Genomic DNA, 14050 nt, shown 5'->3' with positions numbered 1-14050 from the left:
AACACACACACCACTCCCATTCCCCAACACACACTGCCACTTACACACTCCCATTCCCCCAAACACACACTGCCACTTACACACTCCCATTCCCCCAACACACACTGCCACTAACACACTCCCATTCCCCCCAACACACACTAACACTAACACACTCCCATCCCCCCCAACACACACTAACACTTACACACTCCCATTCCCCCCAACACACACTGCCACTAAACACACTTCCATTCCCCCCAACACACACTAACACACTCCCATTCCCCCCAACACACACTGCCACTAACACACCTCCCATTCCCCCAACACACACTAACACACTCCCGTTCCCCCAACACACACTGCCACTAACACACTCCCATTCCCCCAACCACACACTAACACACTCCCATTCCCCCCAACACACACTGCCACTTACACACTCCCATTCCCCCCAACACACACTAACACTTACACACTCCCATTCCCCCCAACACACACTAACACACTCCCATTCCCCCCAACACACACTAACACACTCCCATTCCCCCCAACACACACTGCCACTTACACACTCCCATTCCCCCCAACACACACTGCCACTTACACACTCCCATTCCCCCCAACACACACTTACACACACACACTCCCATTCCCCCCAACACACACTTACACACTCCCATTCCCCCCAACACACACTAACACACTCCCGTTCCCCCCAACACACACTGCCACTAACACACTCCCATTCCCCCCAACACACACTGCCACTTACACACTCCCATTCCCCCCAACACACACTTACACACACACACTCCCATTCCCCCCAACACACACTTACACACTCCCATTCCCCCCAACACACACTAACACACTCCCATTCCCCCCAACACACACTAACACACTCCCATTCCCCCCAACACACACTTACACACTCCCATTCCCCCCAACACACACTTACACACTCCCGTTCCCCCCAACACACACTGCCACTAACACACTCCCATTCCCCCCAACACACACTAACACTAACACACTCCCATTCCCCCAACACACACTAACACACTCCCATTCCCCCCAACACACACTAACACTTACACACTCCCATTCCCCCCAACACACACTAACACACTCCCATTCCCCCCAACACACACTAACACACTCCCGTTCCCCCCAACACACACTGCCACTTACACACTCCCATTCCCCCCAACACACACTTACACACTCCCATTTCCCCAACACACACTAACACACTCCCGTTCCCCCCAACACACACTGCCACTTACACACTCCCATTCCCCCCAACACACACTAACACACTCCCGTTCCCCCAAACACACACTGCCACTTACACACTCCCATTCCCCCTAACACACACTAACACTAACACACTCCCGTTCCCCCCAACACACACTGCCACTAACACACTCCCGTTTCTTGACTCTATCAGTTGGTTCAGATTCCTCAGATTTGTGTAGTACATGGCGTGGCTTTGCCAGAAAGGACAGGCAACTCCCTATATGCAAAGAGCAGGTCTGGGTTGAGCAACCAATACGATATCATTATACCACATCATGTAGTCAGCACAACAGCAAGACTAAGTGATTTCAAGTCAAATGAAGCATCTTGTGTATAAATGTGTATGAATTGTATAAATTCTATCTGACCACCAATAGTCAGATGTACTTGGAGCACATGAAGAGCGTGCTTCTTTTTCAGGGGCCCTGTTTTAATTGGATAGGCTGATCAGAGATTTGTTTAGCTGGCACCTCCGAGTCATGCTGAGTTCTTGGGTTTCGTGGCCTTGGCATTTGTGCGTCGGGCACTAAGTTTTGCCAAGGTCACCCGCTCGCTCGCTCAGTAATCCTGCCAGCCCTCCTATTTTCTGTGTCTGCCTCAGACCTAAAGAGATGACACCCCCTGGTTTCTGATACTAATCCCCTTGGCCTGGCAAGGAACCCTGAAGGCATCCATTCATTACTGGAGCTTCAAACGAATCCTCCTCAGTCATGGGAGTCCCCCGCTTATCTGTTAGCGTTCGCTCGCTCGCTCCCGGGCCGGCACGCTTCCGCCATAGGAGCGCTTGTTCTGTTGCAAACCCTCCCTGTCCTGCAGCTTTGTGCTGTGCAGGCTGACACTTCTGAGATAGCTGGGGACAAAAAATTGTAGCCAAGACTCTGAGAGGACTATCAGCCCAGAACAATGGGCTGTTTTATAAAGGGGGTGATTCAGACACGGGGCAGTGGTGAGTGGGATGGCTCCAGTGCACATATCATGTCTGAAAGGTTTTTTTTTTTTTTTTAAGTTGTTATTTGGTTCATTTTGTTTCAACCAAGCTATCTTATCAAAAGCTGACTGATATTCAGCCTGCACCTGATCTCTGCCTCTGAGCTCGGTAATCACCCAAAGCTGTGGAACTGAGCAAGCATGTCATTTGAAACCCTGACTCAGAGCTGCTGAGATGCAGTCAGGAGAGAGTTAAGATACACACACACCCCCCACACACACACACACACACACACACACACACACACACACACACACACTCTTTATCTGCTGGCTTGAATAATGCTGAGCCATGGTGCCCTGATGCCATGACAACCGATGAGCAGTTGGGAAATAAAACGAAGGCTCTGTGTGCTCTCCGAGCGCCCACTGAGGCAGCCGTGGGTGGGGGCTAAGAGAGGGGAGAGTTTGGGGCACAGCGAGGAAGAGAGGACCACAGAGAGGAAGTAAACACTGATAGAAGAGAAGAAGAAGCATCAGATGCACACAACAACCACAAGAAAGAAAAAAGAAAGAAAGACATAAGCCCAGAAGAAAAAAGAGAGAGAAAGAATGAAGGAACGCGTGCAAGGGAGAGCAAGAGAAATGGAAGCAGATTAAGCAGGCAGGGTGCAGGGAGGCTCGTCGTTACACCGTAGTATTGCATCAGTCCAGCAGGGATGCTCACATTGCAGGATGACATCACCAAGCCAGCGCTGCAAACAAACAGGAGCCCTGAGCAGACTGCCACCCTCTAAGACGGGTAGAGATAGGGCATGGGCGGGGGAGGGGGGGGGGGGCAGACTGCCACCCTCTAAGACGGGTAGAGATAGGGCTGGGGGGGGGGGGGGCGGGGGGGGCAGACTGCCACCCTCTAAGACGGGTAGAGATAGGGCTGGGGGGGGGGGGCTGGGGGGGCAGACTGCCACCCTCTAAGACGGGTAGGGGGGGGGGGGGGGGGGCAGTGGCTATGTAGGAACAGCCGCCTCTCCAGCTGGCCCTATCAGAATTCTCCTGGCCCAAGCTGATGAGTTTACAGAGGCATGAAGGGAGGCAGGTTGGGGTGTGGGGGTGTTCTACTCTTTAACACTTCAGATCCACTAGGAAATCTATAAAGAGATGTATATAATATATAATATAATACTTATATTATATAATAAAACATATTATACTTAAATATTCAAGCAATACAGCAAGACAATCGGTCTTCTATAACGTCATCAGTAGTAAACAATACTCATGTGCTATAACATACTTGGCTGTGATTGGCCAGTGAGCCCAGTGCGAGACCATGGAGTAAGGTATCTTGCGCATGACAGGCAGACCCAGAGGGCAGGTGAAGATACAGACAGAAGCAGTCAAAATGAGATTTGTTGTCGCTCCTCTGGTGGCCCACCGATGCGGCGGTCCATCGGGATACCCCACCGGTTGACTACTGCAATGTGGTCTTTTCACGGGCCTTCCTAAAAAAGAACATCAAACCGCTTCAGGTGAATACATTCTACTTTTCTTTTCTATGTTGATTTAGTTTCCTTTTTGAACTCTTTATTTGTCTATGCTCTTCGATCGGCCCACTTGTATAGCACTTTTATATACCAATGTGTATGAATTGCTATAGAAATAAGTCTGCCTTGCCTCTTTGTGGCAGTGTTTGGAGATGGCCGTTGCACGTTCATTTAGCATAGCTGTGGGTCTTCGAGTAGTGTCTTAATGTCCATTTGTCTCTGCCTATCTCAGTATCTCTACTCTACTCCACAAAATCATACTTTTGTTGGTGGGTGAATACAAAACATGGCTGAACGCAGTGAGACGTGTTCCAGACAGTATGGCTAATCGTTTAACTCCAATCAGAGCGTACATTAGCCAAGACACATGACTCCCAATGAGTGCTGCCTTCTCCTCTTGTTCAAAGTGGTCCTGACCGGGGGGGGGGGGGGGGGGAAGCAGATGAAATCAAAGCATATGGGGAAACTCATGATCCTTTGACAGGGCCTTAAGCTAAATGCTCCTGATTGACTCGGTTCTGCCCATTTTATCTCTATACACCAAAGCAATTCACTGCAAAAATGATATGCACTCTTTCTGAAGTCATGACACAGATACAGTACATACCCACACTGGCATAGAGAGTGCAACACACACACTGACCTTTTCTTCTTTCTTAAGCAGCGTAGACTAGTGGACTGAGTGCCATTTAACCACATGCAGCATGCATAGGGCCCCTCCAGATGTCCTGTGAAGCAGTCAGCCCATGGGTTCTGCCTCAGAGAAGCGCCCTGTACTGTATGGCTTATGTGGGCACTTCTTATATCACATACCCAAAAAAGAGACGACACCACTCTGATGAGCACTGCAAAAGAGAAAAAGGTGACCCTCTTGTCATGACTAATTTACTATATGCACAGAGGAGGATGTGGGCCGGGACAACCTGTGGCGAGCACCGGTTTAATCTCACACAATGACTTTAACAGGAAACTAATTATATTACTACTTTCAGATTTCAACACCTTGTCGTCATGCATAATGTATAAGGACCAGTTCGAGGCATGTTATGTAAGAGTGCCTCTATTTTGTGAGTGTGTGTGTGTGTGCTCCAGTGTCTGAGTTTGGCTGGAAACCATAAAGCAGCCTATTCAACTCCACTGTGAAATTGTACTTTCCACTCTAGTTACTGCAGTCACACAAAATGCTAGCAAAAAAAAAAAGCCTGGGTCTCCAGATAATCAGCCCAGAAATGGGACAGTGTCAGTGTGGTCAGTCACACAGAGCTTGTCATCGTCACATCAGCATTCAGCAGAGCACCACCCCTTCTATTCTCCAATCTACAGGTCTACACTCAGAGCGCGCCCATTTATTTATATATTTTCTCCCATAATTTGACATTTTTTTCTATATTCGAGCATCGATTAGTTTGGTCTTGTAGCCAGGCAGATTAGCATCTCTACCCTGTGCATACTATATCTGACCTGTAAACATAAGGCAATTTGTGCTTCTGCGTGTAAGGAAAGCTTCAAAAAGTGATAAGCAGCGATCAACATAGGAGAGGACAGAGACAACAAGGGACTAGTTTTAGGTGAAGCACTGATTTATCTACATCAGGTCACACACGTCCCTATTGTCCTGTGGCGCAGGATAGTAGCCATGTTTGAGGATGGGGATGTAGGACCTGCAGCCTGAGATTAAAGATGACATATTTCTATGGATGAGGGATGGTATGACCATTTCTGTGGCAGAATGTTGACATTGGATCATGATTGAACACTGCTCCAAAGAGGTCAAATGAAGAAATATAAATGAGTTATTTGTGTAAGCTATTACCTGATGAAAGTGACAGCCAGCTGTCAGAAAGAATACATCGGGGTTGCTGATTTCTTGAAATGAATCTATGTATGAGAGTGCAGATTCCAAACCTGTGTGCTGTGATTATTTTCTCTACGAGCCACTGCATTTCTGCAGACACTTGGTTCCCATGGTCACCACACCTACACTGGTGCCCCATGGCCCCTTAGGTAAGCTGAGCAAGCAATGAGCTGCCTCACTGTAGCAAATCACACTGAAAGATATCCACAATGCCAACTCTGATTAAGGGGAAATCTAGGTCAATTTAGGGTCATTTATGCAGTTTGCAAACAGTCACCAATGTAATTATGCGTATGTATTGTGTGGTGTGTGATGAATTTGATTTTTTCCGATTGCTGTGTCCCAAATACATACCGCACAGCAAATCATGTGTTTCCCATAGCGCTTAGGGATTATGGCTGGATAGCACATCAGCTTCCTCATCATTGTTAAGGGCCCATCTGTCCTCTAGGCCAGTCAGGCACACACACAGACAGCTGCAATTAAGCAAGTTTGACACACTTGACAGATAGACTCCATGTGTATCAGGCACAAGCCATCTGGGTATTTCTTCACTGAGTCTTCCTTGTGTTGCATTAAAGAGATTCATGCATTGTCATTGTCACCCACCTTCCACACGAATGTGGGGGGCGGGTGGGCTCTATTGACAGACAGGTCAAACAAATGAGCAGAGCGAGGACACGGGCAAGAGGGGTAGAGTAGGGTGGAGCGAAGAACAGATTGGTTGTCTGTTCAGTGATTGTTGTCTGAAACTGGCCACCAACCTACCTCTCCCATTTCAATTAATTTGCCATTAGTGGGGGACACAACCACCTCTGTTTCACTAGACAATTGTATGTAAATAGTTTGCATCATTTAAATATGATAATGCCTGGTTGTTGTTCAAAGTTGGAGGCTTTGAATTTTGAACCTGTTACTTGATGTGTTCATAGAAACTGGATTTGCAGTGTTCGCTAAGTGGGTGGACGGAGTGGAAGTCGTGTTCAGAATTTAGCAGAAGCCTCTTGCATATTATCTTCAGTCCTTCTGCTGTCCATCCCTTTGTCCCTCTTAGTAACTGTTCGGCCAATTGAATGTTAACTTCCGCTTTCGTTGCTTGCTCATTGGCTTGGTAGGAACACACGGCTTCTAAAAAAATGGAAATACAGACCCTTTGGCAACAGAGTTGAAGTAGCACCGGTGTTCCATTGGTTCCCAAATCTGGAGCCTGCGTGTTGCACAGTATCTAAGCTCAGCAAACGATCGCGAGGAGGGACATACCATTACAGGCTGAAATAGGGGGAATGATAAATGATGTCACTACATGCACAATGATATTGCTTCAATTCACCAACAAAATACTGGAAAATAACCCCCGTGTGTTATCATCTTTGTTATTGCCAACAGAAAGTCCAAGTGTTAGAAACTGCAGCTTGCTGTTCATGAGATATATTTTCCATGCATCGTTTTTGCATTCCGTTGCCCCTGTGTTTCTGTGAGAAAGTGGTTTATGCGAGATGATATGAAAGGTTGCTTGCTTAGTCTTCGTGCACTTAAAATGATGACTACTGTTTCATCGCGAAAGAGCGGGGTAGATAGTAGAGCTGGCATCTACTTTCTGTTCTGTAGGACTGTTAATTTTTTATATATGCTTGAACAAGTCCCGCAAGAACAGTGAAGCCTGGTGCTTTGACATAGGCTACTCCACAGAAGGCTACATATGTATTCTGAAGCAGGGATTCAGATCGCAGTTCAAGTTGAGTTGAGCAAACCACGGTAGCTTGTATAGATAGATAGCTGTATTAAATCAGTCAGAGGTTTTGTACGTTGGACATTCGTCCATGTCCTCGCTTTCTGATCATCCGGAAAGAAAGATATAAGCTTGTCATTTGACATCGAAGTCAGACAATGTACAATACAGTGTGGAATACGGAGAAAGAAGACAATGACTGGCGAGACGTGATGATGCCATACTCAACAGAATTAATCTTTTACATTGAAATGGACCAACCACCAGGTACTTTTGTGAATATATTGTATATTTCATTTTATTTTAAGTATCATGTGTTGTCTTAAGATTCACCGCTGCAAACTTTTAGACATAGCCTACGCTTGGGTCCGTGCAGGCAGCAGGAAGGGGGTTCACAGAGCTGCAGCCCATAGTCTACTGTCTATTCTACAATACTGCTAGCAGTATTTTTCCAGTAGCAGAAAAGTGAATGACCCGATAATGTTAAGACTCAGCCTCAGCTTTCGTTCATCTTTTTCCACATATATGCTGGCTGCCGCTAACCAGGTTAGCGTCACCCCCAGTCCGTGTAAAATCCTCACTTTCAAGGATGCTCTATTATCATGTTTAGCGTTGACATTGTCCGTTTTACTTTGGTGAAGTGTTACACTTACACCTTGATGTAGCTCGAGGTGATGATGGCATAGCCAACTATCGGTGATTCAGAAGTTGGATGTAAGTAGCACTATAGGCTATAACCAGAATGCCAGAGACATTATAGAAGCGCTAACTTGGAAGCAAGCATCTGCAATTGACACATTATTCTGTCATAAAGAACGATACTGTGTGTCGAAGTGTCATATTAAACTCAACTTTTAAAATACTATCTAGTAGGTTTCTTTTGTATAGAAGTAGTCTTCTCTGGGATATAACGAATAGGAAAAGATCGGGTTGCCTGTAGTTCTGTAGTTGCCTTTATGCCTGTCTTGGCTTTGTCGAAAATATCGGACAGTTTTCTGCATATGCTTTCACACGGAAAAGCACCAATCAGGCAGACTTTTAGGAGGCATAATGTCAGTTCATTCATTCATTCATTTATTTAAGCAGGTCCCCTGACGTAGCACAGTGGCACAGTGGCCGGCTAGTGGGCTTTGTTCTCCCCTAATATGTCCTATCCCGTATTCGCCTTTGCACACAGAAAAACCTTTGCGCTGTCTTTAATTCATACTATTGTAATCGTCATATTTGTCACTTTCCCGAAATGAATGCCGAACGAATGAATGCCGGGGGATTGAGAGAGGTTAGCGATGGGTCGTGTAAGTAGAAAATAACCCTCTGTTGATAGCACCTGATTTTGTCCTGTTTAAACATTTCCATTAACGTTAGCTTGACGCATTCATCCTAAGAACTTGATCTGTTCGCAGAGAATTTTAAAGTATCATATTAACCCCCCTCCCCCTGTCCAATTAATGTCGCAGCTGTAAAAGAGTGCAATAATAACTGTAGCCCGCAGCTGTGTTATTCAGTTTTTTCGCTATATCCGTCATGTTCTTGTTACAGCTGTTGTAGAAAGTAACCTTTTGCTGTAGGCCAGTCGGATGGTTGGTAGCCTACTGAGCAATCGGGAGTCCGCATTTTACATGCACTCAATGGTACATCTTCAAAAGGCTTCCTTGCTGAAGGTTTTTTTTCACGTTGATGTCTGTAGAAATGCCTATGTCGTCAGTAATGGGGTGACTTTTTTTTCTTTCTTTTTGTCAGTAGTCTTTCAGGGTGATGTCATTGGCTAGAGAGTCTTTGTGTAGGAGGCATCTAGACATGACAAAGGATAATTACTCCAGAGCTTTAGCTGTCCCATAAATGAGCGATGCAAGACCGGTTTATATGTGTGCATATATGCATTTCTGCAAGGAAAAATATTCACATCTTTAGGCTCTATAGACCCACTGAGTGCATGTCATGCCTTAGATGCACCAGCAGAGAAATGCTTGGCAGAGAAATGTCACATATCAAGTTTGAAAAAACCTAATGTAGCAGCTTGAACGGTGATATTAAATAAGAAGGTGCTGTGTCTAGATTATATGTTACAATGCATGATGTAATGTTCGAAATATTGACACGTGAAACACTGTGTCAGTGTCATAATCATTGTCTCTTTGCGAAGGGATCTTGTGTGGCTTGGAAAAGTCTGGAAAAAAAACTTTCAGGTTTTGGATGTGCTCCACAGTTCCTCAGCACTGAACACACCCATGGCTTCCTCTGCCTGGCCTGCGTGTTCAGGGTGCACACTGCTGGCCAGGGAGCAGAACGCGCCGTAAGGTGCTGTGCTAGGGGGCAGGTGCTCAGGCAGCGCAGGGGGCACTGGTGGGGTACGACACACACACACACACACACAGTAAGGCAGGAGAGTCAGGCAGGATTGGCAACAACATTGGGCGTCACACGTGAGTGTGCTTAAAGGTTTTTATGAAGTGGACGGATAAAGATCTTGCATTTCTTATTCTTTTGAATGTACACTTATTCATTTTCATACTCCTGTTATTTCCTTCTCACATACACGGGCACGCACAAGCCTGCGTGTCCAAACCAGCGTTATTGTGTTATCTCGGCATCTACTCCGCCACCCATTCATAATATCAAGCCAGCTAGGCTGGAGGACACCGAACCATCTGCCCTAGAGGGAGAGATTGAGTGATTTGAGCTTGGAAGAGAGGGAGAGAATGAAAGAGAAAGAGGGATGACCATCCCTGCAGATGTACATCAGAATATTTATTACAGAGGAGTTGAGATGAGAGGCTAAAGGTACTTGTTATGCTTGACACATTGGTCAATGCGCAGACCAACTGTGACTTCAATTCAGTTGACATAACCTTTTATACTATTATTTGACTCACTGCACTCTCCTCTTAAACGATAGGTGTCACTGCAGAGACAAATAACATCTAAACTGCTGGAAGCAGGGATGAAGAGGTCATGTTCCTAATATAGCACAGTGAAATATGACATTACAGTTCAACTGCATCACCAATAAGTGAGCGGTCAATGTTGTGAATGCGTCAGTCATGTGACCAGCCCAAAGTACACCAAAGTACACCAAGCACCAGCCAAAATGACATTACTTTTGGCGCGAGCCACCATGTGCAAGCATAAACTCTCTGTAAGTGTGTGTGTGCGTGCGTATGCGTGCATATTAGTGTGTCTTCCGCGTGGTGGCTTTGTTTGCATGGCGTTGGTACGAGACACAGAGGTGTTGTAACTGCCCCAGGGGAAAGTTGGTCTGGGAGCGTGCCCACCAGGCGGTTACTCCCAGTAGCCTGTGTGTGTGTGTGTGTGTGTGTGTGTGTGTGTGTGTGTGTGTGTGTGTGTGTGTGTGTGTGTGTGTGTGTGTGTGTGTGTGTGTGTGTGTGTGTGTGTGTGTGTGTGTGTGTGAAACGGGGGCCGTGCTGGAGGAGGAGGGGGTGGGTGGTCGCGGTGGTGCTCATATGAGCAATGGGCTGAACCTCTACCAAAGAATTCCACTACATTTGTGGAAAACTTCAAATCTATTTTCATCCCCAGTGCTAAAATTGGGACATGATGGACTGTGATGTCATGGACTGAGTGTTCTTAAGGCTCATTTGTGCGGTGAAAACGTCTCGTGTCTTTGGTGCTATGTCTTTGTCCAGTCAGGAGAGACACTGCGTCTCCGAGCCAGTCAAGGCTTTGTGGTCTATACAGTGCTCAGGCTTCACATCTACATAGGTAGAGAGAGGTGTGTGTGTGTGTGTGTGTGTGTGTGTGTGTGTGTGTGTGTGTGTGTGTGTGTGTGTGTGTGTGTGTGTGTGTGTGTGTGTGTGTGTGTGTGTGTGTGTTGTCTGCCTTGTGGCTCTTGGTGTCATGGTTATAGGACGAGTAGTTTGGACGTGTCTCTCGTTCGTTCTGTCATTGCCACTGGCCCCGACCCCCACGCTCCCTCTGTCTCCACTGCCCAAGCTCTTACTGGACGCATGGTGGCTTTGGAAGTACATAAAATACATGAATCTTTCTCTCACTTTCCCCTCTCTCCTTTCTTTCTTTCTTTCTTTCTTTCTTTCTTTCTTTCTGTCTTTCTCTCCAATCCATCATCTAGTGTGGCTGCATGCTACCTGTCCTTTAGTGCACGCAATCCATGCCTTCGTTCGGTCTCCCTTCTTTCACAGTAGGAAATGTTTCAGTCTTGCCGTGGCGTGTGCGTGGCGTGTGTGTGTGTGTTTATGTTTAATGTTTCTAAGGCATGCACTCATTTGGGGGAAACGTAGCCGTGAGGCAGGGGGGCTTTTCCGTAGACAAAGATGTGAGCTTTATCTCCGTTCCTGCTCAGGTGTGTGAGACGGACGGACGGACGGAGGGAGGGAGGGAGAAAGAGGCTGTGATCTCTCTCCTTTGGCTCCGTGCAGACTCACTGACTTGATGTATGATGATGCTGCTGCTGGTGGAAAGGGGGATAGTGGGAGGGGTATATCCTCCCCCATGCACCATTCCCAGAGGATTTCTCTCTTTCTCTGCCTCCCTCGCTCCCTCCCTCCCTCCCTCCCTCCTTCTCCCTTTCTTTTCTCTGCGTCGTCAGAGACAGAGGTGTGTGTGTGGCCACCTCCTCTGCGCTCCCATTGGCCGGTTGTCTCTCCATTCAGAGCGGTGCAGGAGCAGCGCAGGCAGATTTAGCTTCTGAGCGTCTCGTCCTCGGCCCTCAGTCTCACACAGGCAACCGAAGAGAGAGGAACGGAGGGGGAGAGAGAGAGAGAGAGAGTGTGAGAGAGAGAGGGGGAGAGAGAAAGAGAGAGAGAGGGAAAGAGAAAGAGAGAGAGGAGTGGAGTGGAGTGGATTACAGACGGACAACAGGCAGGAAGTCCACATGCAGCTGAAAGAGAGTCCAGAAGAGGATGGTAGGACTGACATTGTTTTCTTTCTTTCTTCCTCTCTTCTTTCCTTCCCCTCCCTCTCTCTCTCTCTCTCTTTCTTTGTTACTTTCCTCCTCCTCTCCTTTCTTCTCTCGTGTTATTCTTCCCTTCCTTATTGTCTTTCCTCTCCTCTTTTGGCTGTTTTATCTTATTGGGATTTTGTGCAAAGAAGGACTTGAGCTGTTGGACATGTCCAGCCATGTCCAGCCAAGTCAGTGAAGAGTGTGTGTGTGTGTGTGTGTGTGTGTGTGCGCCTAGTTGCGTGCATGTCTGTGAAGCCTCAGGCATGCAGTCAGTCTGGATACATCTGTTTAGTGTGAATTAAACCTGGCTAAATGCTGGGCTTGAGTGTGTGTGTGTGTGTGTGTGTGTGTGTGTGTGATGTGTTGACATGGTGTGTGTGTTGTGTTGACATGGTGTGTGTGTGTTGTGTGAGAGTTTGTGCATGCTCCGCTCGGCTCCGGCTGTGGTTTCAGTCACTTCTCCTGATCTCTAGTGCCTGTAGTGAGAGGGAGTAGACCCACGGGGTCGGGGGGTGATCAGATTCCTGTTCCTCTGGGTCCGAGAGCCCGTCTCGTCGATGCTCTCAGCAGGAGAGGCAGCAGGGGCTGTATCAATCGTCTGTACAGGGGCTGTATCAAGCGTCAGGGGCTGGATCAAGCGTCAGGGACTGTATCAAGCGTCAGGGGCTGTATCAATCGTCTGTACAGGGGCTGTATCAAGCGTCAGGGACTGTATCAATCGTCTGTACAGGGGCTGTATCAATCGTCTGTACAGGGACTGTATCAAGCGTCAGGGGCTGTATCAAGCGTCTGCTGTGTCCCTATTCCCCATGTGTTCATCTTCTCACCACACTTCGCATATTTAGAGCCATTCCATGAATTTCAAGTTTCCCGAATGCATTGAAAGTGTAATTTCTGTAATTATTATGCTAATACATGACGTCCTGTTCATGTGTACATCTGCCTGCACTGTCATGCGGGCCGGCATCCGTAGGGATTTAAAGGGACGGGGTCTTTTTATAATGCTTTTTTAATGTGGGCCAGCTTGGGACACACACACACACACACTGGTGAATGTTGAATGCCGCTCTCATTCCCCTCTGCCACACGTCCTTTCACATGCTAATATCCATTTAGTGAGGCGTCCTAATTTGTCTGCACGCTTCGGGTCGCGCGGGTGTGCGTCAGGGTAGGGGACACGGGGGGGGGGGGGGGGGGTGAGGGGACCCAGGCTAGAGGTGGTGTCGTCTGGTTTGGACAGCTGGAGGGGGGGGGGAAATCACCCCTTCCCCTCATGTCATTGGAGTTTGAGAGCATCTGACTCGGAACTATTCCCTGTGTCAGCTCTGGCCGAGATTGCCATGATTGTAAAAATCCCCCTGCTTTTTCAGTCAGGAAAGATGCAGATGTGGTGTGCTGTATGCTGGAGGTTGCCAGTTATGAAGCATTGTGTTGAGAGGAGAGGAGAGGAGAGGAGAGGAGAGGAGAGGTAGAGAAAAAGAGAGGGAGGGAGAGCGCAGTTGTGCCGGGGTTCCTTTGTTCTGCGCTGGTCTCCTGCATGATGTTCTAGCACAGCGTAGCACTCTCGCTCTGTCTCCTCCCTCTCTCTCTCTCTCTCTCCCTCTCTCTCTCTCTCTGTCCATATCTCTTATCTCATAGACAGCTGAGTGGGAGTGTCCTGTCCAGCCCACACTCAGGTGCTGTGGATCTCCTTGGGCAGACTCAATGTCCCTGGTTCCTCTACAGTGGTACTGGTGCTGAGTCTGTTAGTTAGTGTATGGAGCTCAAGCAACATCACTGTCTAATGTCCCTAT

At 47.5% G+C, this 14050-nt stretch overlaps 1 protein-coding gene across 2 annotated transcripts in view; it reads left to right on the top strand.

Moving 5' to 3' along the window:
* Positions 1–7063: 7063 nt before the first annotated feature.
* Positions 7064–14050, top strand: part of LOC122129273 (phosphatidylinositol 3-kinase regulatory subunit gamma) — a 20565-nt gene continuing 13578 nt past the window's right edge. Inside the window, exon 1 of one of the 2 annotated variants that reach the window (XM_042704263.1) lies at positions 7064–7606. In XM_042704263.1, the coding sequence (XP_042560197.1) occupies positions 7498–7606 (109 nt within the window). In that variant the 5' untranslated portion in view covers positions 7064–7497. Of the gene's footprint in view, positions 7607–12126; positions 12220–14050 lie in introns of those variants that run through there. The other variant, XM_042704264.1, reaches the window with a different exon arrangement.

Source organism: Clupea harengus, unplaced genomic scaffold (assembly GCF_900700415.2).
Source record: "Clupea harengus unplaced genomic scaffold, Ch_v2.0.2, whole genome shotgun sequence".
Classification (NCBI taxonomy): Eukaryota; Metazoa; Chordata; class Actinopteri; order Clupeiformes; family Clupeidae; genus Clupea; species Clupea harengus.
Note: the sequence above shows the minus strand (reverse complement) of the source record. Positions and strands in the feature narration are given on the sequence as shown.